Here is a 22,692-nt window from a genome sequence, read left to right on the forward strand (position 1 = left end):
CTGAGAAGTGAGAAGGGTTTGCCCAAACCCCACGAGATCCCGAGTCGGGGTTCTTTCTGCCACATCATCTTTAGGAATCCTTTGTGGAGGCCAAGGTACACCATCCCTCTCCCACAATCTGGGAGCAACAGGGAAGCCGCTTAAAAATCGGGCTTCAGCCCCAGCCCATTTGGCTCCATGGATAGAGTGTTGGCCTGTGGACTGAAGGGTCCCAGGTTCGATTCCGGTCAAAGGCCCATGCCTGGATTGCAGGCTCTGTCCAACATGCAGGAGCAGCCAATCAATGATTCCTTCATCACTGATGTTTCTATCTTTTTCTTCTTCTCCCCTCTCTGAAATCAATAAAAATATATTTTTTAAAAATCGGGCTTCAGAGAAAAGGGGGAGAAAGGGAAAGAAAAGGGAGAGTAAGAAGCAGGTTCACTCCAATAATATATGAACGTTCTCCAAACCAAGACGGTGACAAGGGCCTACAAATAGCTACCTTGCGGGGCTCCTCTTTGGTCGAGGTTTGATGCTAAGGATGGGAACCCAACGCCCTGCAGAGACCTCTGAGTCCTTAGCCAACTCAGGCGCCCGGCCTCCTGTCCTCCCCCGTCACCAGGAGGCTGTTCCGGCGAGACTGACCTGAACTGGGTAAAATATGGCCTGCAGGGTGGGGAGGGTCTCAGTGAAGAAGTGGTCCCAGACTTCAGCCAGAACCTCAATGCGATTTTCACCTACACGGGAGCGAGAAGATGGGAGGGGGAGAAAGAAAAGAGCTTGTCATTACTTACAGGCGAGGCTAGAAGACAGCTCCCCTCATTGGAGCATGGGGAGAGGGGGCGCAGGGGACGAAGGCCCATCACCTACATTCGATCTGTAAGGTGTGACTATGGTAACCGCGGGGTTTGATGGAAAGACTCAACTGGAAATATGCAAATATGCCTTCTGGCCCCAACCCGGAAAAGGGAGCTGAATTGTGAAAATCGTATAACAATTGTTATTATTACGAGCATGGTTACAACATTATCAATCCCTGTGCTAATGTACTTATCCACAAGACATCTCCTAAGTAGGCTCTATTACCCTATTTTACAGGCTCAGAGAGGTCAAGTACCTGGCTCAATGTCACACAGCAGAAAGGCAGAGCTGGGATTCCAGAACCGTGCTCTTGACCAACATAAACTGGGCAAGGCCTGTCCTCACTTATATATTGCTTTGTTGTTGTTTTTTGATCACTAAGACAATGGCTTTTTTTTAAAATATATATATTTTATTGATTTTTTTACAGAGAGGAAGAGAGAGGGATAGAGAGTTAGAAATGTTGATGAGAGAGAATCATTGATGAGCTGCCTCTTGTACCATCCCCACCAGGGATGTACCCACAACCAAGGTACATGCCCCTGACAGGAATTGAACCTGGGACCTTTCAGTCCGCAGGCCGATGCTCTATCCACTGAGCCAAACCAGTTTCAGCAAGACAATGGCCTTTTATTCTGGATTTGAGCTGTCAGTGGAGGGAGATGGGTAGAGGGCCTAAAAACTGTCACCTCCACCCACTGCTTTGCAGCATTTTGGTCACGTGTGGGACACAGGACCCGTATCCCAAAGCAGTACTCCTCTCACCCCTGGGATCAGGGAGCCTGAGCCGTGGCCAAGCACCACCCCCCCAACCTCCCCCCCTCCCCCTGCTAGATGTCCTCGGGTCCCCCAGGGCCGCTGGAAGGCTGTGGGAGGAACTTTGACCCTGAGGAAAGGCGGGCAGCCGGGCTGAGAGGGGCCTCACGGTGGCTGCTGTTGAATGACCCAGATAACAGAGCGGATCGGGCGCTGTCTGTGCTCATCGGAGGCAGAGAAACTGGGTCAACCAAGATCAGACACCGGGAGAGCCGTTTGGCCCAACACCGCCAGTGGCACTAAACTAGTACAGAGCTCCGCATAGTACGTTCCGTCTATTAATTTAATGGGCAATAAAAGCAGTGGTTGGGAGAGAGAACAGAGCAAGGGCAGGACTGATAGCTGGCAGGGCCGGAGACACGCAGATCTGGAAAGGTCAGCGTGAGATGTACGTGGAGGGTGAGGGGGGATGCAAACCCCTCGGGTCCTCCCTCTCCTTCCCACAGTGCTAATGACACTCGGTTGTTTACTATACTTCTCTGACTCCACCAGGACAGGAGTGAGTGCCTGGGCTCTTTCTGTCCTGCTCACCATTGTATTTCTAGTGCTTAGCATGATAAATCAATTTCTGGACATCTTTGAATGAATGAATGAATGAATGAATGAATGAATGGATGGATGGATGGATGGATGAATAGCAAAGTGTTAAGTGTACAGGGTTGTGGGGTTGTTTTTGTTGTTTTTATATGCTTTTATTGATTTTTAGAGAGAGAAGGAGAGGGATGGAGAGATAGAAACATCAGTGGGAGAGAGAGATCATCCATCAGCTGCCTCCTGCATGCACCCCTACTGGGGATCAAACCTGCACAATCTGGACAGATGCCCTGACCGGGAATCAAACTCTGACCTCCTGGTTCATAGGTTGGTGCTCAACCACGAGCCACAGCAGCCAGGCGGTTGTGGGTTTTTTGCAAACACTAGGGCTGCTGAGTGGAGGGAGGTAACCATTTAACCCAGATATGGGACAAGGCAGAACAGTACTTCGTGATTAGCTCCAACACTCTCCTTTGCTTGAAAAAAACAAAAAACAAAAAACTCCATAATGTGGGTACCTTGGCCAGGGGAGTCTGTTTCCCTCTGTGTCTTCAACGTCTTCTCTATCCCCTCAGCCTCAAGCCCTCACCCTGTGGGTTTTACTTCAGCCCCTCCCCCTCACCAGGTCCTTTCGTGCTCAGGGCCTTTGCATGCACCAGTCCCTTTGCCCACACCCTTCTTTCCCTCCTCTCTCTGCATAACCTACATCTGTTTATCTCTGTAGTTTCAGCTCCAATATATATGTTTATTGATTTCAGAAAGGAAGGAGAGGGAGATAGAAACATCCATGATGAGAGAGGAGCATTGATCGGCTGCCTCCTGCACGCCTCTCACTAGGGATCGAGCCCACAACCCAGGCATGTGCCCTTGACCACAGGAAGGTGCCCAAATCCTCCTACTATGGGTGGCATGATATTCTTTTTTCTTTTTTTTTTAATATATCAATATTTTATTGATTTTTTTTTTTTTTTTTTTTTTTTACAGAGAGGAAGGGAGAGAGAGAGCTAGAAACATCAATGAGAGAGAAACATCGACCAGTTGCCTCTTGCACACCCCCTACAGGGGATGTGCCCGCAACCAACGTACATGCCCTTGACCGGAATTGAACCTGGGACCTTTCAGTCCACAGACCGACGCTCTACCACTGAGCCAAACCGGTTTCGGCAGCATGATATTCTTAGTACTTAGCCTAGCTGCAGTTTTATAATTGGTGATGATTTGATTAATATCTGTCTCCCTACCAGGCTGTGAGCTCCAAAGGTCCTATAATCCTAGGATGGTTTTGTTCACCCCTGGGTCCCCAGTACCTATGAAAGAACCTGGTATCTAGGAGATAATCAAGAAGTGTTTGACTCAGTCCATCAGCATCCTCTTTTCAAAGGAAGGCTATGCTAGCTCATTCAAAGGAATGAGCCAGCCCAGTTCCTAAAGCCCAAGGTAAACCCCAAACCCAGATTAATGTGCCTCAAAGGAGAAGAGGCTGTCCCAGCTCCTCACTGACAGCCCTTATGCTAATCCTTCCGGCACACATACAAGCAGAGGCCCCCCCATGCCCCGAAGGGAAGGAGGTGAATCCTTCAGGTCAATGCCAGGCCTGCTGGTGCCTGTCTGCTCTCCTCCCCACGTGAGGCTACCCCTCAGCCCCCAGCCGGAAGGTGCCTGTCCCGGGAGCCTGGACCGAATTGCTGGCTGCAGACTCCAGAGAGTAATGGAGGCTTGGAAGGTATTCAGAAAAGAACCTCATTCAGACGCGGGGTAGCCCTGGGGAAGCAAGAGTTCATGGAAGGAGGTGACATCACCTCCAGAAACAGCCCCCAAGTCAAGGACTCAGCTCTCTGCAAAGTCCTCCCTGGATGGAAGGTTCTAGATGACTCTCTTAGAAAGCTCCCCTCCAATGCACCACGGGAGTGTAGATCCCCAGAGACACTGAGAACAGGAACGGGAAACGTCTTTCACATCAAGGTCACTAAAGCTCAGAAGGGATGGCTGTGAAGGATGTGGCACATCCTCGACAGAATGCCCCGCGGACAGGAGCTACCTCCGTCCTTTCTGTGGCCACAAGGCGGCGTGGACGTATATTAGCAAAAAGGTCAATAACGTGTAGTCTGTTCAGCGATAGGAAGGGTCCTCTCAGTCCTTTCCAAACAATATTTCATAGCAAGAGAATCCTCTCCCCCAAACGAAATCTTTCTTGGAGTCTAAGACGTAAACTAGAGCAGAGACGTTCTGGCTGAAGGTATGAAACCCTGGAAGGTTCTTCTCAGGCCCCTTGGCTGTGCAGAGAGAACCCTGGCACCCAGATGCCGGGACCAGGGGCCACAGAGAGACCACCCGGGCCTGGAGCTCGCCAGCCCACTTTGGGGCCTCGGCCCAGAACTCTGGAGGACCTGCCTACCCATCTAGCTCCATTCTCAGGCTTCTCTCTGAGTGTCTGTTGAATATCACTTGGGCAAAAGACATTCCCCCTTCCTTTTCTAAAAATATATTTTTATTGATATCAGAAAGGAAGGGAGAGGAAGAGGGAGATAGAAACTTCAACGATGAGAGAGAAGCATTGATCGGCTGCCTCCTGCATGCCTCTCACTAGGGATCGAGCCCGCAACCCAGGTATGTGCCCTTGACCAGAATCGAACTCAGGACCTTTCAGTCCACAGGCCACTGCTCTATCCTCTGAGCCAAACCGGCCAGGGCCCCCTTCCCTTTTTAAGGGCACTCGGATCTCTGGTTTTGCTCAGCATCCTTTCCTAAAGCTGGTATCTGTCCATATTGGCAAGAGCATGTAATCATTCCCCAAGTGACTTCCAGGCCAATAATGTGCCCAGAGACCATGCTTCTCTTTCCTCTTGCCTAGCCAGCCGCCAAAATGCACAAGGCCCACTGAGTGCTCACCAGTTGCTGGAAGCGAGGCCTCGGGTTGGAGGGTGTTTGTAAGCTTGAGGAGTCTCAGCACAGATGGATGCCAGGAAAACAAGGCCACTGGTTCAGGCAGCTCTTGGGCAGACAGGGAGAGTCTAACCTCCGATCTTCACAGGCTGGTGAGCACTCTCTGTGTGCCAGACAGCGCCCTCTGGCCTGCCGGCTCCGCATTTCTCTTCCTGCCTTGCCTGTCCTGGAGCCACTTCCCTGGACACCAGTCTTTCCCAGGGAATGATGGGAAGGAAAAGGGGTGACCTCATGCCTGCTAAGTCTGGGTCTAGGAGGAAGTCTACCCTACAGCCAGAGGTCTTAGGCTAGAGCAGGACAAACAAAAGATGGAGGAACCAGTTTGTGTACTTACTATGTGCTGGCTATAATGCTGCGCCAGTCGGTGATGCACTTGATCCTCCCTACCATCCCAACCCCCATTTTATCAGGTTAACAAACTGCGTTGGCAAACTCAAAACCAAGACTCAGAGAAGCTAGAAACTTGCCCAGCATCATCCAAGGACGCAGGGGCAGCCGAGATGGGGGCCCACACCAGCCGGAGCTGACCGAGTCCCAGGAGGAGCTGTGGGGTCGGCGATGCTTGCCTTTGGCCCCACCTTCCCATCCCATTCTGTCTTCTCCGATGGGCTCTAAGCATCTTTTACAGCCGGAAACCATTCCTTTGCCCATCCCACGAGACCCCCTGAAGTGGCTGTCAGCTTAGCCGGATGTTTCCCTAGAACAGTGGTTGGCAAACTCATGAGTCAACAGAGCCAACTATCAACAGGACAATGATTGAAATTTCTTTGGAGAACCACACTTTTTACACTTAAACTTCTTCTAACGCCACTTCTTCAACACAGACTTGCCCAGGCTGTGGTATTTTGTGGAAGAGCCACACTCCAGGGGCCAAAGAACCGCAGTTTGCCAACCACAACCTTAGTGGACGGGCCCCTGGTCACTTATGACAAGAAAGTGGACAGAGGCCAATAGGAAATAGCCTGAATCAGGTGAGCAAGAACAGCACAACCGGACCTACTGTGTAACTCATCCCATCACCGCAGACCACGGCCACCCTCATGAAAACACCCTGTTACACCAGGTCTGCAAAGTGACCTCCCAGTTCCACTTCCTGTTTCGAAGCACAGGTGCAGCTCGCCTTGGCACGAGAGGCTGACTCAGAGCGAAATGCTGCCGCCCCACTGAGAGGCAGGGCCGGGGTGAGCCACTCACGGGAGGTGGGAGGGGGGGCACGTTGGGACAGAAGCACTCGGGCTGTCCCAGCATCAAAGGCTGGGTCTGGGGAACCCCGTTTGGTGAGGGCAGCCTGGTACTTGCCTTCGCACAGCTTGATCTTCTCCTCCACAAACAGCAGTCCTTTCGCCAGAAGCTGGTTCTGCCAAGAGAACAGAGAACACCAGGGCTGAGTTCCTTTGCAGGTGGCAGCCTCTCCCACTTGCAGCATTCCTGGCGCCGGGCACTCACCAGGCCTCCACGTCTAAGAAGCCTTTTTCTAAATTCTTTTTAAAAATATATTTTATTGATTTTTTTACAGAGAGGAAGAGAGAGGGATAGAGAGTTAGAAACATCGATGAGAGAGGATCATTGATCAGCTGCCTCTTGCACACCCCCTACTGGGGATGTGCCCGCAACCAAGGTACACGCCTTGACTGGAATTGAACCGGGGACCTTTCAGTCCATAGGCCGACACTCTATCCACTGAGCCACACCGGTTTCGGCAAAGAAGACTTTTGTCCTCATGGGAGGCCAAAGGCTTCGGGAGAAGATAGCAAGTCACAAACGAGGGACACCAGCGCCAAACCCAACCTCCACCTCCATCCCCCCAACCACGGAAGTGGGTGCAGGAGCCGGGCTGGATTCTATGGATGGACACAGATACCCAGGGTCCTTCCGGCCTTCCCTCTAAACTCAGAAAAGAGGACCTGGAGGCAGCAATGGGAAAGTAGACAGAGAGAATAGGTTTTTTTTTTTAAAGGATAAATTTAGGTTTCTCACGCTGGCATGAAGGAGACTGCAAGAAAAATCATAAGCAGAAGGATGCATCCGTCCAGTGTGTGCATGCAAGGTTGTGGAGAGGGGAAGATTTAGTCCCTTTGCAGCTGCAACTAACCACAGTGAAACGTTCCGTGTCTGTCAGAGCCATGGCCAGCAAACTGCGGCTCGAGAGCCACATGCGGCTCTTTGGCCCCTTGAGTGTGGCTCTTCCACAAAATACCATGGCCTGAGCAAGTCTGTGTTGAGGAAGTGGCATTAGAAGAAGTTTAAATTTAAAAAAATGTGGCTCTCAAAAGAAATGTCAATCGTGCTCCTGCTGACATTTGGCTCTGTTGACTGAGTTTGCCAACCACTGTGTTAGAGGGCTCAGGCCCCTCATCTCACTGAATCCCAGCCCTCCGGGTCATCCTGTCTGAAGGTGCCATTCCCCTTACTTCACAGGCTTGTCCACAGGAGGCGGCGCTGGCCCGCCTGCCACCAGGAGCTACGTTCTCTCCACTCTGCTTTGCTGCCTTCCAGCAAGGCTTCCTGTCAGACCCCTTCCCTCCCTCAAAAAACCACGGCTGGTCCCCTAAGCCACGGAGCAGCCTCTGGGCAAGTCCCAGGAGCTCCCTGCTTGCCTCCTTACCAGGTTATGCAAGGCCTAGGCCATGTGGTGGGAGGCCCAAGATGACATGTATCCTGTAATAAAACGTCATGCGTCTCTTAGTGCTCTCCTTTATAAAGAGCCCTGTTACACAGATGATGAGGGCATGAATGGCAGAGAGGAAAGAACTGTGACTCAGATAAAGTGTTCAAGTCCCAGCTCGGCCACATTCAAGCTCTGTGGTCTTGGACTTAATTTCCCTGAGTCTTGAGTTCCTCAGCTATAAAATGGCATCATACCAGCAATACCATAAAGTTCTTATAAGAATAATCATGCTCTAGCCGGTTTGGCTCAGTAGATAAAGCGTCGGCCTGTGGACTGAAGGGTCCCAGGTTCAATTCCAGTCAAGGGCACATGCCCGGGTTGCAGGCTTGATCCCCAGTGTGGGGTGTGCAGGAGGCAGCCGATCAATGATTCACTCTCATCATTGAAGTTTCTATCTCTCTCCTCTCTTCCTCAGTTAAATCAATAAAAATATTAAAAAATAATAATCACCACACACACACACACACACACACACACACACACTCGGTATTTTACATCCTTAGTAACCAGTGGTGGGTAGTGATGACAATAATTGCTCTCTTAGCCCAGCTATCTTCACATAAGGAGTGGGAGTCTGTAACCAAGAGGCCTACATCCGAAACATTACACTGTTTTCTCAGCGGTACTGTCACATTTGTGACTAATGTAACCTAAACCACATTTCACAGGTCCTTGTAAAATTCACAAGATACGGCCTCATTTTAAAAACTGGTCACTAGCTGCAACCGGTTTGGCTCAGTGGTAGAGCGTCGGTCTGTGGACTGAAAGGTCCCGGGTTCGATTCTGGTCAAGGGCATGTACCTTGGTTGCGGGCACATCCCTGGTGGGGGGTGTGCAGGAGGCAGCTGGTTGATGCTTCTCTCTCATCAATGTTTCTAGCTTTCTATCTCTCTCCCTTCCTCTCTGTAAAATATCAATAAAATATATTTTTTAAAAAATAAAAATAAAAAAATAAAAACTGGTCACTAGTTTCCAGATGGCAGATGAAACCCTAAAATCAACGTGATTTACAAAGAATTCCTTCAAGGAACACGATGGGATGGCCATGATTCGGGTAAAACCCTAACCTGGGCGGGCAATGCCCTGATGCATGTGCTGGTGACTGCACAGGGGCCTCTTGAACCCTCTAATCTAGGTACCCAGAGTGCAGAGGTGACAATCTTTGGGGGTCACCCGTCCAGGGCCCATCGGAAGCGGCCACATTTTCATTTTGCTCTGGGCCCTGCCAATGATGAAGCCTAAGGACACTCCAACTGGACGTCTGGGGGGCCTGAGGCTGCAAGACGTGAAGACAGGAAGAAAGAAGGAAAGAAAACTGGCCTTGACTCGGGCAGCGATCTGCACTGTTTGTCTGTCTAAGCATCCGTGCTCCCGGGACCTCAGCTCCCAGGACTCCCAGCCCCTGACAAATGCCAGATTGGAGGGCTGGGCGATGTTTGCTGCGGGCAGTAGGGCTGCAGAAGAATCCGCTTTTCTCCATCCATCCCCTGCCCCGGGGCACCAGCCCCACCCCTTCCCCAGCCAGCAGGCTTCAAGCCAACCAACAGTTGCATCAAGTAGCAGCCACCTAGGAAATGACTGGGGACTTGGATCTGTGCCTTTGTTACTTGAACGTAGACATGGAACACACTGCACTTTAATGAAGTGGCAGACAAGCCCGGAAATGAAAACCAGCTGACATATATTTTCTAAGGCAGCAAAAATGGACTGCCCACAAAAAAATAACATAAAATAAAAAAAATAAGGTTCAGCTAGGAAGAAGGCAAACAACAAAGATGTCTGGGGAAGGCACCCCAAATCATCCAATCACCAGGGGCTTGGGAAGCCCCAGCTCCTTCTGGGGAATCACAGAGGGAGGGCAGCAGAGAGGGGAGGGTGGGAAGGTGGGTGGCCCTAGAGGGGGGGCTGGTCAGGCAGGCACCTCATAAACCAGCCACAGGGACCGAGGACACTGGGGAACCAACAAGGCCAGGGGGCAGGGAGAGTGACATGACTGCCTGTATCTTTCTGGAAGCAAGGACTGTCCACACAGCAGGAGTTCTGTAACTGCAGGAGCTGCCAGTCCTCCCTCAGGTGGTGATGGCAATGGTAAAAGGGAGAATGACAGCTGTGTGCTAGGTTTTACACTTTGTCAGCCCTGGGAGTAGGCTCTATCTGTATGTGACTCACTTACCTTTCCCACAATCCTATTCTCTTTCTTGCAGATGAAGAAACTGAGGCTCAGGGAAGCAACTAGCACCTGTGAGACTAGAATCATCTGCTTCCTGGTTGGTCTGAATCCAATGCCCATGTTTCCCCCCCAATATATTCCTCTGGTTTATACTTTAGCAAAGATAATAAGAAACACTAAGGCACAAAGAGCCATCCTCTGTTGACTGTTCTCTATGCACCAAGCACTTTGCCTATGGCATCTCACCTATTGGCATCGTCAACCCTTTGAAGCAAGTACCATGTTCACACCTCGATGACTTCTAAGAAAACTGAGGCCCAGAGAGGGTCAGTAACTTGCCTGCAGTCACACAGCCAAGAAGTGCTCTAGCAAGGACTGGAATCCAGACCTGCCTGGTCAAAGGGCTGGCGCTTTTAGCATCACCCTCTCCTGCCCCATCAAATGGAGGCATTTCTTGGGTGCTTGCCCACAGGGGGAGGTAGAAGAGACCCATTTCAGGTTCCCAGATGCTGGGGGCTGTTGGCTGGGCAATCTCCAGCCATGGACCTGGGTTTCCCCCTGTCCAAAGCTTCCCTCCAGCCGAGTCAGGCCTGCTGCTCCCAGCTTCCCAACGTACACCTCGCCGGAGTCTTTCCCGGGTCCTTGGTCTCCACCATCCACAGTTGATGTCTAACACGGTGACTACCTGGCTCCTAGGTGGAGTCTACTCCCAAAGGAGACATTCTTTCCGACCCCAGAGGGCCGAGCAGCGTGTCACTCTTCCTCCCAAGAGACATTGTAGGAACCAGCAATTCCAGCCCAAGGCTATATATATATATATTCCTATTGATTTCAGAGAGGAAGAGAGAGATAGAGACATCAATGATGAGAAAGAATCATTGATGGGCTGCCTCTTGCACACCCCCCACTGGGGATCAAGTCCGAAACCTGGGCATATGTCCTTGACCGGAATCAAACCCAGGACCCTTTCGTCCGCAGGCTGACGCTCCATCCACTGCGCCAAACCAGCGAGGGCCCACCCCAGGCTTTTGTTTGCAGGGACATCTGTGTCTACGAAAGTTCCTGCCATGGGCACCCCGCCAGCGATGGAAATCGCGGCCGCCTCCGCTTCTTCCCTCCGCGCCTTTGAAAGCGCAGCCAGCACCTCGGAGGAAGCCTGTTTCCTGTGAACTCTGATCCCTCCCAGATAAGTCACAAAGAGTCTTAGACACACAGCTCACCCCGCCGGGCCCAGAGAGTCCCTAATAAATCAGTTCTGGGGGGTGTGAGTGTGAGAGACCAGAGAGGAACGCCCAGGTGGAGAAGGCAGAAGATCAAAAACCTGGCACAAACGCTCATTCTTTCCTCGGCGCCCTGTCAGTGGTTATTAAAAGGTGAATGGGGATTTTTTTGAAAAAGGCATCTTACAAAAAAGCAAGAAAACAGTCCATGTCAGTTTTGCTGAACACCCTTCTCCCCCTAAAAAACAAACAAAAACCCCTGAAATTTCTCTTCTCTGGAGTTTTCAGGGGATGTTTTAAAGGCATTTTAACACTAAACGCATAATCCAAATTCTTTTCATCCACGGCCAGGCGCCTGAGTTGGATCTTTGCTCTAGCTGGACCTTTTCCTAGTTGTCGGATCTTGGACAACCTCCCTCCTCGGAGCTGCGGGTGCAGGAGCTGCGGGTGCAGGCATGATCTGCAAACGGGCACGAACCCCATCTTCCCGGCGGGCTGTCAGGAGGCGGGAACGACGCAGCCGGGGAGAGCTGCTGGAGGAGGGCTCCAACTGGCGTGCGCACAGCAATCATGACCATTTCTGATCTATCGGAATGGGGCCTGGGAATCTGCATCTCCAACAGGTTCCCAGGCGAGGCCGAGGATGCTGGTCCGGGCGGGGACCTCGCTTGGAGAGCCGCGCCAGCTGAGAACAATGCTCGGCACAGGAGTCTTGGCAGTGCCAGCCCTTGTAAGTATCATTACTTTTGTCCTCCTTGGAGTGCTTCGCCTGAGAAGGCACTTGGACATTTCTAAAAATTATTAGCTGAGCCCGAGGCACTGGCAGAGTACCTGTGTCCAGGTGTCAGCAGGGGCGGGTCTAGATATGTAAATCCAGTAATGCTAGAGCCTAGTTAAGAATGCAAATAAGCTTCTTTGACTCTATAAATAAACCTGCATGGCTTGGGGGGTCTCCTTTGCTGCCTCTCCATCAGAGAGGTGGCGCCCACCTAGAGCCCAGCTTGATGAAATCTATTTCTACCTCCATGTCTCTTTCTTTCTTTCTCTAATTTCTTAATCCCCAGCTCCTCCACTCAGGAACCTGTCATTTTCCATGATGGACATGGAAAACAGAGAAACAGCCCACCACAGTCCTGTCTAATATTTCTCAGCTCTTCTTGCTCAGTCTTTATTTCTCACAGCCACTGGGGTGCTCAGCGTCCCCTCTTATTTGAACACCTCGTTTTCATGGTCTATCCCTGCCTCCCACCCCAGCCCTACCCCCACCTCCGCGTGCCCTAGAGCCGGCTCCTGGATGCCTTGCCTCGTCTGTAGGAAGTCACCCAATCTCACACGTAACGGCTTCCTGAAAGCAAGCGCTCATGTGGAACGAGCCGCTCACCAGATAGCAGGAGGCGTTCTGTGCCCATAAAGCTGAAAAGGGCTATAAAACCCCTAATTAACCTTGTATTCGCAGCTCATCTCCGGGTGATGTATTATTCTCTGCATGCTGCGCCCACATGCTCTCTCTTTAACCATCGAATGGGCAATAACCTAAGTCCAACGAGGCTGAAGGTCTGCCGTTTCAGCATGCCGATTGATTTTCACCTTTATCTCAATTAGATCGAGCCCAGTGGTTATCAATTTCAAGATTCGTTTTTCCATTTTTCTTCATAAAATTTGAGAAGAGTACAATAAAAATATTCCGATCATTGTAGCGCCCAGGGAGAGTACATGGAATACAGTAGCTGAACGGTAACCGCTGGCTGGCTGGCAGCCTTCCCCCTCCCCCACCCTCCAACAGTGGCCTGAAACATCCAGGGGTCCTCTTCGCAGCCATCGGGGGGCGCCACCCCATCTTCTCCCCTCACAGTGGCCATCCCAGTATTTACAAGCTCCACAATGTCTTTCCTCCCGATACCGGCCAAATCCAAAATGTGACCTCTAATGACCTTCGCACCTAAAGCCACCATCCTCTCCCTTGCTTGTCTCCTCACTGGAGCCCAGCTCCAGTTCTGGCCCCGACTTTATACCTTCAACGCAGAATACAGGTGAGCTGCCCCTGACTACCCTCTATCCACCTAACTAGCTCTTTTCCCATTTTGGGAATTCCACTCAATTTGGAAACCTTCCCAGATTGATTAAGGAAGAGCTGGCCCGGCTGGGGTGGCTCAGTGGTTGAGCATCGAAAAAAAACTTTCCCCCAACTCTTTATCATCTCTCTCCCCAACTTCCCATGGAATCCTCCCCAAGTCCATCTCTGTCCCTGCAAAATATATTCATTCTGGGCCTGTTTCGAGGCCTTCACCGCCCATCCGGGTGCTCGGTTAACACAACTGCGTGTTGCCTGTATGGATGCAGCCCTATCGCTGCACCGTCTTCAGTTCCAAACTCCACGGGGACCAGGACGTGGGGTCTCCTCCTCTGGCATCCCAGAGGGTGCCATCGCATCGGGGATCTTCTCTGGTCATAATGAGCTAAGGGGAAGCATGTTTCCTCAGACAGGAGTCCCAAATGAAAATATTTACATCCAACGCTAGGAGGCCCGTGATCTATCCTTCTCCTAAGTGCTGCCTTGTGCAGAGTCATTGACAAGAGACTGAGTTTCTGTATCAAGCAAAACCAGCTCCAACCACCAGGAGCTGGACTTCCTGGGCTCCGGGAAAAGCTCTTACTTTTTAACAAACTCAGTGCCACCAGCAGGTGCAGACGGGGGTTCAATTCCAGTCAAGGGCACAAGCCTGGGTTGTGGTCTCGATCCCCAATAGGGGACAACATGCAGGAGGCAGCCGATCAATGATTCTCATCATCGATGTTTCTATCTCCCTCTCCCTCTCTCTTTTTCTCCAAAATCAATAAAAAATATTCTTTAAAAAATGATTAAAAATAAAATGGCTCTGCACCCACCGCATGAGACGTCAAACCTACAATTAAATAGAGTGTCTAGGATGGCCTCCTCTCCAGCCTAGCACCTGAAGCTCAGGAAAACCCCAGATTCGAAACTGTGAAGACCTGGTCCCACCCCACACCCCCGGGCGACTCAGCATACACCCAGCAGCTCCTCCTTCCTCCGATGAAGCTCTCATAGAAAACGGCGTGTGGTTATTAGCTGTGAAGCGTCTGGCACGCGCAAGCAGCCTTAACCACCCCGCAAACCTCAGGGCCTCCTCAGATAAACAAGTCCCCACCCAAATGCCCTGCCCCACCTGTCCTGAGGGTGGCCCCCCCGTGCCAAAAGGCGACTGACATTTAAATCTTGGTTGAAACCACACCAAACCCTGTCTATTTTAAATGTCAACGGAGAAGGCAGCTGGGCCGGCATCGAAAACCCACTTCCCCGCAGTGGGATTTAAAAAATCAATCATTAGAGGCGGCGAGAGGAGGGAGTGAGGACAACACCGACCTTCACGTCAAGGGCGCCTTTTGTGACTAATTATCTCTTTCCCAATCTTTAGGTCCGTCTCTGGGGGCAGGAGCTTTCTTCCCAGCAGCGAGACTTCTGACCCAGTGGGAGCGCAGGCTTCTGGAAGGTCTGGCTGGGTCCACATTTAGCGTGGCCGTTTTCCACTGTGTGTGTGTGCGAAACGCCTGACATTTGTCGTTCTTTTAAAGCACACATAAAAGTTTATGCTTCCTGAATCATTAGAAAAAATAAACAAAAGGATGTCTGTGTTGTCCTGAGAGCCTAAAAGCTCTTCAAACTGCCTTGGAAGCTTGTTCTCCTCAGATACAGAATACCACCAGCCTGAAACCAAGATGTTATCTAGTTTTCTGTCACTTTCCCATTAAAAGAGATGGGTTACACTTTAGAATAACAAATAGGGATATATATATATATATATATATATATATATATAAATTTTCTTCAATATATATTTTTATTAATTTCAAAGATGAAGGGAGAGAGAGAGAGATAGAAACATCAATGATGAGAGAGAACCATTAGTTGGCTGCCTCCTGCCCATTCCCCCAACCCCCACTGGGGATTGAACCCACAACCCGGCATGTGTCCTGACCAGGAATCAAACTGTGACCTCCCAATTCATAGGTCAATGCTCAACCACTGAGCCATGCCAGCCGGGTGAATATATAAAAATCTAATGAGTATGTAGTACTTCTTACTCTGTGCTAGCCCTGTTCTAAGCACTTTACAAATAATAATGCATTTAATCCTCACAACAACTCTATAAGGTTAGGTCAGGAAACTAAACACAGAGAGGTAAAGCAGCTTGCTCAAGGTCACACAGCTAGCACATGGCTATGGTGGGTGTTGAACCCAGGAAGCCTGACTCTGAGGACCATGCTCTTGACCACACCCCTCTGTTGCTCCCGATACACTAAGTCCTGAGTGCTTCCCATGTGTTATTTCATATAAACCATACAGTGACTGATAAGGTAGGTCATACTTTTGTTCCCATTTTACAGATGAAGAAACAGAAGCATACAAAGGCAAAGCAGCTTTCCCAAGACCCCTCAGCCAATTGGTGTCACAGGACACCTCCCCATAACGTCTCCTCATGTCCCTTTGGGTAGAGTCAGGAAGGAAGCTGTGTCAGTGATTAGCAACCATTCTCTGCCCAGTAGCTGTGGCTCAGTGGTTGAGTGTCAAGCCATGAACCAGAAGATCACAGTTCAATTCCCAATCAGGGCACATGCCTGGGTTGCAGGCTTAGGTACCCAGTGGAGGGCGTGCGGGAGGCAGCTGATCAATGATTCTCTCTCATCTTTGATGTTTCTATCTCTCTCTCCCTCTCCCTTTCTCTCTGAAATCAATAAAAGTATATTTAAAAAAAAAAAAAGTAGAAAGAAACATAGAGTGGTACCACATGATGTAATGTTTCTCCAGCCCAAACAGGATTGTTATGGGGCAAAGGAGTTCCAGGTTCCATTAGGGCAGTGGTTCTCAACCAGGGAAAGTCACTGGAGAAGCAGTTTTCAAAGTGTGGTTTGGGGTTCTCAACCTTTTTAATGCCGCGACCCTTTAATATAGTTCCTCATGTTGTGGTGACCCCCAACCATAAAACTATTTTTAGGAATCGTTAGTAATCGTAATGTAAATATCTGTTTTCCGATGGTCTTAAGTGACCCGTGTGGAAGGGGTCACAACCCACAGGTTGAGAACTGCTGTCAGGGGTCACCTAAGACCATCAGAAAGCACAGATATTTACATAATGACTCATAACAGTAGCCAAATTACAGTTATAAAATAGCAACAAAAATAGTTTTATGGTTGGGGGTCACCACAACATGAAGAACTATAATAAAGGGTCGCGGCATTAGGAAGGTTGAGAACCACTGCCCTAATGGAACCTGGAACTCCTTTGCCCCATAACAATCCTGTTTGGGCTGGAGAAACATTACATCATGTGGTACCACTCTATGTTTAACAGCAGACCAAGAGGCTTCCCCACAAGAAATAACTTGGCTAAGGGGCCATATAATTAACCCAATTAGATTGTCACGGGGGTGGGGGGTGGGGGGAAGAGCGGGGGAGGGAAAGTCACTGGAGAAGCAGTTTTCAAAGTGTGGTTTGGGGTTCCCTGGGGTACCGACCTTCTCCACATGGTCCGAACTATTTCCTTAGTAACACTGGGCTGCTATCTACCTCACATCTTCCGTGCGTGTCCTGTGAGGTTCTCCAGAGACACAGACATTGCAACAGACTGAGTGGGAAGATTCGAGGATCCAACGCCCCTCTAGGAATTCCGCCAGATGGGGCAGAGATTTGCAAACATAACCAAAAAATGCCCCTCTTCCACTTTTTACGCTGAAAGTTATTTTTCATAAAAGTGCTATTTATGCCAACATGTAACAGGTTTATGATTAAGTGAATTACAGCATATCGTAACATTTCTTGGGTTTAATCTCTATGGGGAATGAAGGTAGAGATAATCCAAGTAAGATAAAATGTTAAGCACACAAAGGGATCTTGAGACCAAAGAGCCCAGGAACCACAGCCTGAGATGGTGACCTCCATAAGAGCAGGACACATGCACCCCGCGCCCCATGCCCCGTGCCCCATACCCCGTGCCCTGCAGGAACTCAGCATACTGAACAAAGGCCCAGGTGCACAGTAGGGCCCATCTCTTCGGGTACCCGTCCCCACAGGCACAATAATGACGGATGCTCAGACCCACACACTTACCTGGAAATAGTCTGTAATGAACGCTCCGAGTTCACTCTTCAGCAGCCGCCTGGGGAGAGAGAAACACCGTCAAGCAGCCTCACTGGTACAGCTCCCACTGTCTGGGTCACAGACACAACACCACGCACTTGAACTCTTGGAACTTACCTTGGCCGAGTTATGATTCAAACCCAGACCTGCAAACTCAACATCTCTTCCCATCACCCCACCCCGTCTCTCCTCCAAATCCATGCAACTTGGTGCCATGGTTTGGTTGCTGGGCAAGGACGGGGGCCCAGGCCAGGCCTCGGAGGGTGAACTTGGTGGAGACCGCTCTGCCAATGTCCTCAGGGAACTGGGGTGATGAACATCCTATAGGGGGTTCACTCCTTAGCTCACAAACACAGCCTTCTCAGAAAGTCAGTCACTGGAGGTCCCAGACATAGAGCTGGTAGAGGCAGGCAGGGCCCCTGGCCCCGTGTGAAACAAACATCCAAACAAAACACCAAGGAAGAGAAAGACCACAATTTTGCAATCCCCCACATTTGCAGACTTTACAGCCTAAATGCATTTTCCATGCATTCTTCAACCAAATATGATAAAGTCTGGTTAGAGGGAGGGGCGATGATTACCCCTCCTATACAGATAAAGAAACCGAGGTGCAGAGAGATCTCCTATGTTAGTCATTGGTCAAGTTAAGATTCAAACCCAGACCTTCTGCAAACTCAGCATCTCTTCCCATAACCCCACCCCGTCTCTCCTCCAAATCCATGGGAGACATGCAACTTGGTGCCAAGGTTTGGATGGTCGGTCCTACCACCTATCCCCGAGGGACTGTGGCAGTGGGGAGGGGACCACGGCGGGGAGGACAGAACTTATGTATCCAGGCAGCGAACAGCTACTGCCTGTGATGTGCCAGAGATTGTTCTGGCCCCTGGCACACAGGAGTGAACAGGACAGGAGAGGCCTGGCTCTCATGCAGCTTCTGGGGCGGGGGGGGGGGGGGGGGGGGGTGAGGAGAGTGGAGAGTGAGGACAGATAGCTTGTCAATCAACACCCTCACAAGATAAGTTCCAAGAGTCCAAGTGCTCAGAAAAAAAAACAGAAAAATAGGGCTGTAGGCACCAGCAGCTCTTCTCCTCCTTGTGACACACTACGGGACTCTCCTACTGCTCTTCCAAACCAAGTGAGGGAGCTGAAACCAAGACAGGTCCAGGGAGTTCCTGCGAGTACAGGCTTCCTGACTTCAAGACCTTCCCCACTACGTATCATCAGAGAATTATCTGAACAGCACCGACCCTCTCTGATCATTCAAGTCTCCCCTCTCTTGTCCTGGGTGGCCAAGTCAGTAAGCGCCTCTGTCCCTTACAAAACCCCATCTTGCCCTAATTGGTTTGGCTCAGTGGATAGAGCATCATCCTGTGGACTGAAAGGTCCCAGGTTCGACTCCGGTCAAGGGCATGTACCTTGGTTGCGGGCACATCCCCAGTAGGGGGTGTGCAGGAGGCAGCTGATCCATGTTTCTCTCCCATCGTTGTTTCTAACTCTCTATCCCTCTCCCTTCCTCTCTGTAAAAAAATCTATAAAATATATTTAAAAAACAACAACAACGGTCTAGCCATGGGCCCCACGGAGATGCCCCAGAAAAACTGTGCTTCATCCAGACAACGGGATTCCACACAACTGTGAGAAAGAATGAGGGAATGCAGAAGTGCTCTGAGCAATGCTACAAAGAGCTCTTAAGTCCCATGAAGGGAAGAGAAAAAACACGAGATGCAGATCCGTGTGGGTAACACGCTCCCTTGTGAAAAAGGAGGGAATACACATTTTTATTTACACAATGTCAACCAATTCATCTGTCAAAACCGCCCCACTTGTTCACTCTAGGAGGCCCTCGGTGCTGAAATCAGCACCCTGGTTTTTAAACACGCACAGCACACATACATTTCTAAAATTATGTATAAATGCACTGGGCTTTGCCCAGCTGGTGTGGCTCAGTGGTTGAGCAGAGACCTATGAACCAAGAGGTTGCTGTTCGATTCCGGGTCAGGGCACATGCCTGGGTTGTGGGCTTGATCCCCAGTGTGGGGTGTGTAGGAGGCAGACGATCAGTAGTTCTCATCACTCTTATCTCTCTCTCCCTCTCCCTTCCTCTCTGAAATCAATAAAAATATATATGTGTTTTTTTTAAAAAAAACAAACACATTTTTATTAACAATCACCGCCACGAAGGTGACCTGGATGGCTAGAAGCCCAGAAGTGGCGGCAAGGAGTTCCCCTCCAGGGCACAGTAGCAGGAAGCAGGCTGTCCCAAGGCCCTCAGAGAATCCCACAGCCGAGAACCTGCCAGCCCCAGCCCCTCGGGCTGGTAACCCACGAGCTTAACCCAGAGAGAGAGAGGGAGGGGTGAGGAGAGGGCAGAGCTGGCCTAGCCGCCAGGGAACAGACCGGGGCTGAGTCATATGCAAAATCCACCTTCTATTTCTATACTCGGTGTTTATTCTGCCAGCACTTGGCTTACAAGGAAAGGGTGCTTCAGAAAACTCTAGAGAAAGAGGGATTTCCCACCCCTCTGACTGGAAGCACCGCCTCCAGGGGGAATGGGGCAGTGGCTTCCCCCAAGAGCAGCTGATGGAGAACAGGGACCCTGGGAATTCCTAGTCTTTACGAAACCCTGCGCTGTGTCAGACAGAGAAGGCCACCCAGAGCTCAGACATGATTTCTTCCCACGGGGGCCGCTCTCTCAGGAGCACCTCCTACTCCAAAAATTGGGAGTCCAGCATGAAGTCCAGGCATGAAGCTTGCCCCGCCCCCTGCCAGTTCAGCTTGGAGAGCACAGGGAAGAAGAGAGGCAGGAGGCTGTGGTTGAATGAAGGGGCCTGTGGGTTGTGGTTGCCTAGAGGCAAAGAGACGGAAACCCCCATGCCAGGATGCCCGCTCCTCTCGGGCACAGCGGCCTGGCATCCGAAATCCTCCTTCTACCCTTCCCACCCACCCTTGCCCGGAAACAGGAAAGGAATGACTTCTTGGAGCAAAAATAGATGACAGACAGACAGACGGACAGGCAGATCAATGAATAAGGAACACAAACCAAATTGCTGCTAGGATGAGGCCTGCCCGCCCCCCCCCGCCCCAACCTCAAGTTTACTGAGCGCTTACTAAGTGGCAGGCACCGTTGTCAACAAGGTCCATGTGTCTCCTCATTTAAGGCTGAAAGGAAACTCTCTGGAAGAAATAACGTCTCCACTTTCCACACGCAAGGAAAGGGGCCCTCCAAGGGGACTGGGGAGCGCGAGCAGCAAGCCCACCCCGGAGAGGAGCCCCACCGGAGGCCAGGGCCTGGAGGCGGTGCCTGGGCCTGGAGCCTGAGCAACAGATAACCTTGCAGGTTCCCTCACAGGGGAGTCCCTGTGGCTGTTTCCTCAGTGGAAACTTGGGGATAAAGAGACGGGGTCTCCGCAGGATTGCTGCAGGGGCTGAAGGAAGTCACCCTAGACTGGGAGTCCCTAGCGCACAGCACTGAGTGTTGGCTGGGAGGGTTCCACCCAGGTGGTCTGATCCCCGAACCCTTAGTCCTCTAACAGCTCTGTCCGCATCTTCTTAAGAGTGTCCCCAGCCCAAACCGGTTTGGCTCAGTGGATAGAGTGTCGGCCTGCAGACTGAAAGGTCCCAGGTTCGATTCCGGTCAAGGGCATGCACGTTGGTTGTGGGCACATCCCCAGTGGGGGTGTGCAGGAGGCAGCTGGTCAATGTTTCTCTCTCATCGATGTTTCTAGCTCTCTATCCCTCTCCCTTCCTCTCTGTAAAAATATCAATAAAATATATATATATATATATATATATATATATATATATATATATATATATATATATATATATATAAAAAGAGTGTTGCCAGACTAGCGACGCATCTGGTGCTCAGGACCTAGGTGAAGCTCACTAAGGGGGCTGCAGGTCAGGGCCGCCACCCGGATAAAAGGGGGGGATTAAGATGATGGGGCAGAGCTCAGGGAAAGCCTGTGGTGGAAGCAACCTCCCAGGTTCCTCGGCTCCCACTCATCCCTTTCACACATGGGGCTTCATTTGAAAACAGTCCTGCTGCCAGTCGCCAGTGGAGGAGGAGGAAGTGGGAAGGGAGCGCTTCTGAGGGACCCAGCCCCCAAGGGAGGCGGGGCATGAAGTCTGGGCAGAAGCCAGCAGGACCACAACAAACAAACAAGAAATGGGGAACCGCTCACTGTAGGTATCATCTCACCCCGGCCCCTCCCAGGCTGACCGGGCGAGACACCCGCCCAGGAGGACAGGGTTTCCTGTTGATATACAACTTGCAGTCTTGCCCCTCATGCCTCTGTCACTTCCGCTTCCCACTGGTGGGGCCTGAAGGTAAGGAAGGTGTGACTGGAGCTGGGGTCCGGCTGGGTGAGAGACACAAGGGGGCAGGATGGCGGGAGAGTGGGGAGCAGCAGAAATGAGGTAGAGAAACCCCTTTGGTCCAAGCCAGCATCTCCCAGCAGCACCCAGAAAGACCCAAGGCAGCGACACCCCAAAGGAGGACGAGGCAGCCTGGAAGCAGGTGCAGCGGGGCTCAAGGTCAGGCAGCACCAGTTGGGACAACCTATCGGACGCTCAACATCTACCGTGTTTCCCCGAAAATCAGACATCCTCCGAAAATAAGACCTAGCGCATGGAAAGATAAGACATCCCCTGAAAATAAGACCTAGCGCAACTTTGGGAGAAAAAAATTAATATAAGACACTGTCTTATTTTTGGGGACACAGAGTATCTCCCTGCCATTAGGCAATTAGGGGCCGCCCCCAAGTACCCAGACCCTCTGCCCTGACCCCTTGGCGAGATCCTGCCGGGTCTCCTCATGGGCCAGCAGGGGCCCCGGGAACCTGGGCCTGGCCTGGAGCAGGTCAGTACCTACCCAGCCTGGTTGCTAACATCCGCCCGCCACACACACACACAAAATGACCCACTCGCCTCTGCAGCAGGCAATGCTTCGAGCAGTAGCGCATGGAAACAACCCTTTCCTCCTCGGTCCACTGTGGGGCCATTGGAGGTGGGTGAAATGCCCACAGGGGACCTCCCATGCCCACGGGGGCCAGCGCCCGGGCATGAACAGTGGGGCTGCAGCCAACGCCTCTGTGGCCAGCAGCCAGGTCCCGGCCTCTGCAGACCTGTACCAGGCCGGACTGTGGGCCCCGCATTGCCCAACGTGAGCGTCCCCGAGAGGCCTGGGTTTTTAGGGGAGGTGTCGTTTTCTAAACACAGTGCAGGCCAAACGCCACACAAGCCAGCCCCAGGTTTCAGATCTGCCACTTCCCTCTAACTCCTCATGCCGCTCCCAAAGTCACGTCTGTTTCTGAACCAGAGCAGACAAAAGGGGTCAACA

At 51.2% G+C, this 22,692-nt stretch overlaps 1 protein-coding gene across 4 annotated transcripts in view; it reads right to left on the minus strand.

Annotated features, from left to right (window-relative positions):
* PRR5L (proline rich 5 like) overlaps window positions 1-22,692 on the minus strand; it is a 121,456-nt gene that overhangs the window by 10,525 nt on the left and 88,239 nt on the right. For all 4 annotated transcript variants that reach the window (XM_084894466.1, XM_084894464.1, XM_084894463.1 and 1 more), the window contains 3 exons: window positions 17,319-17,367; window positions 6,436-6,493; window positions 628-719 (listed from right to left, as the gene is read on the minus strand). In XM_084894466.1, the coding sequence (XP_084750592.1) occupies window positions 628-719; window positions 6,436-6,493; window positions 17,319-17,367 (199 nt within the window). The remainder of the gene's footprint in view (window positions 1-627; window positions 720-6,435; window positions 6,494-17,318; window positions 17,368-22,692) is intronic.

The sequence above is a fragment of the Pipistrellus hanaki genome (genome assembly GCF_964339955.1).
Source record: "Pipistrellus hanaki genome assembly, chromosome: 9".
Taxonomy (NCBI): Eukaryota; Metazoa; Chordata; class Mammalia; order Chiroptera; family Vespertilionidae; genus Pipistrellus; species Pipistrellus hanaki.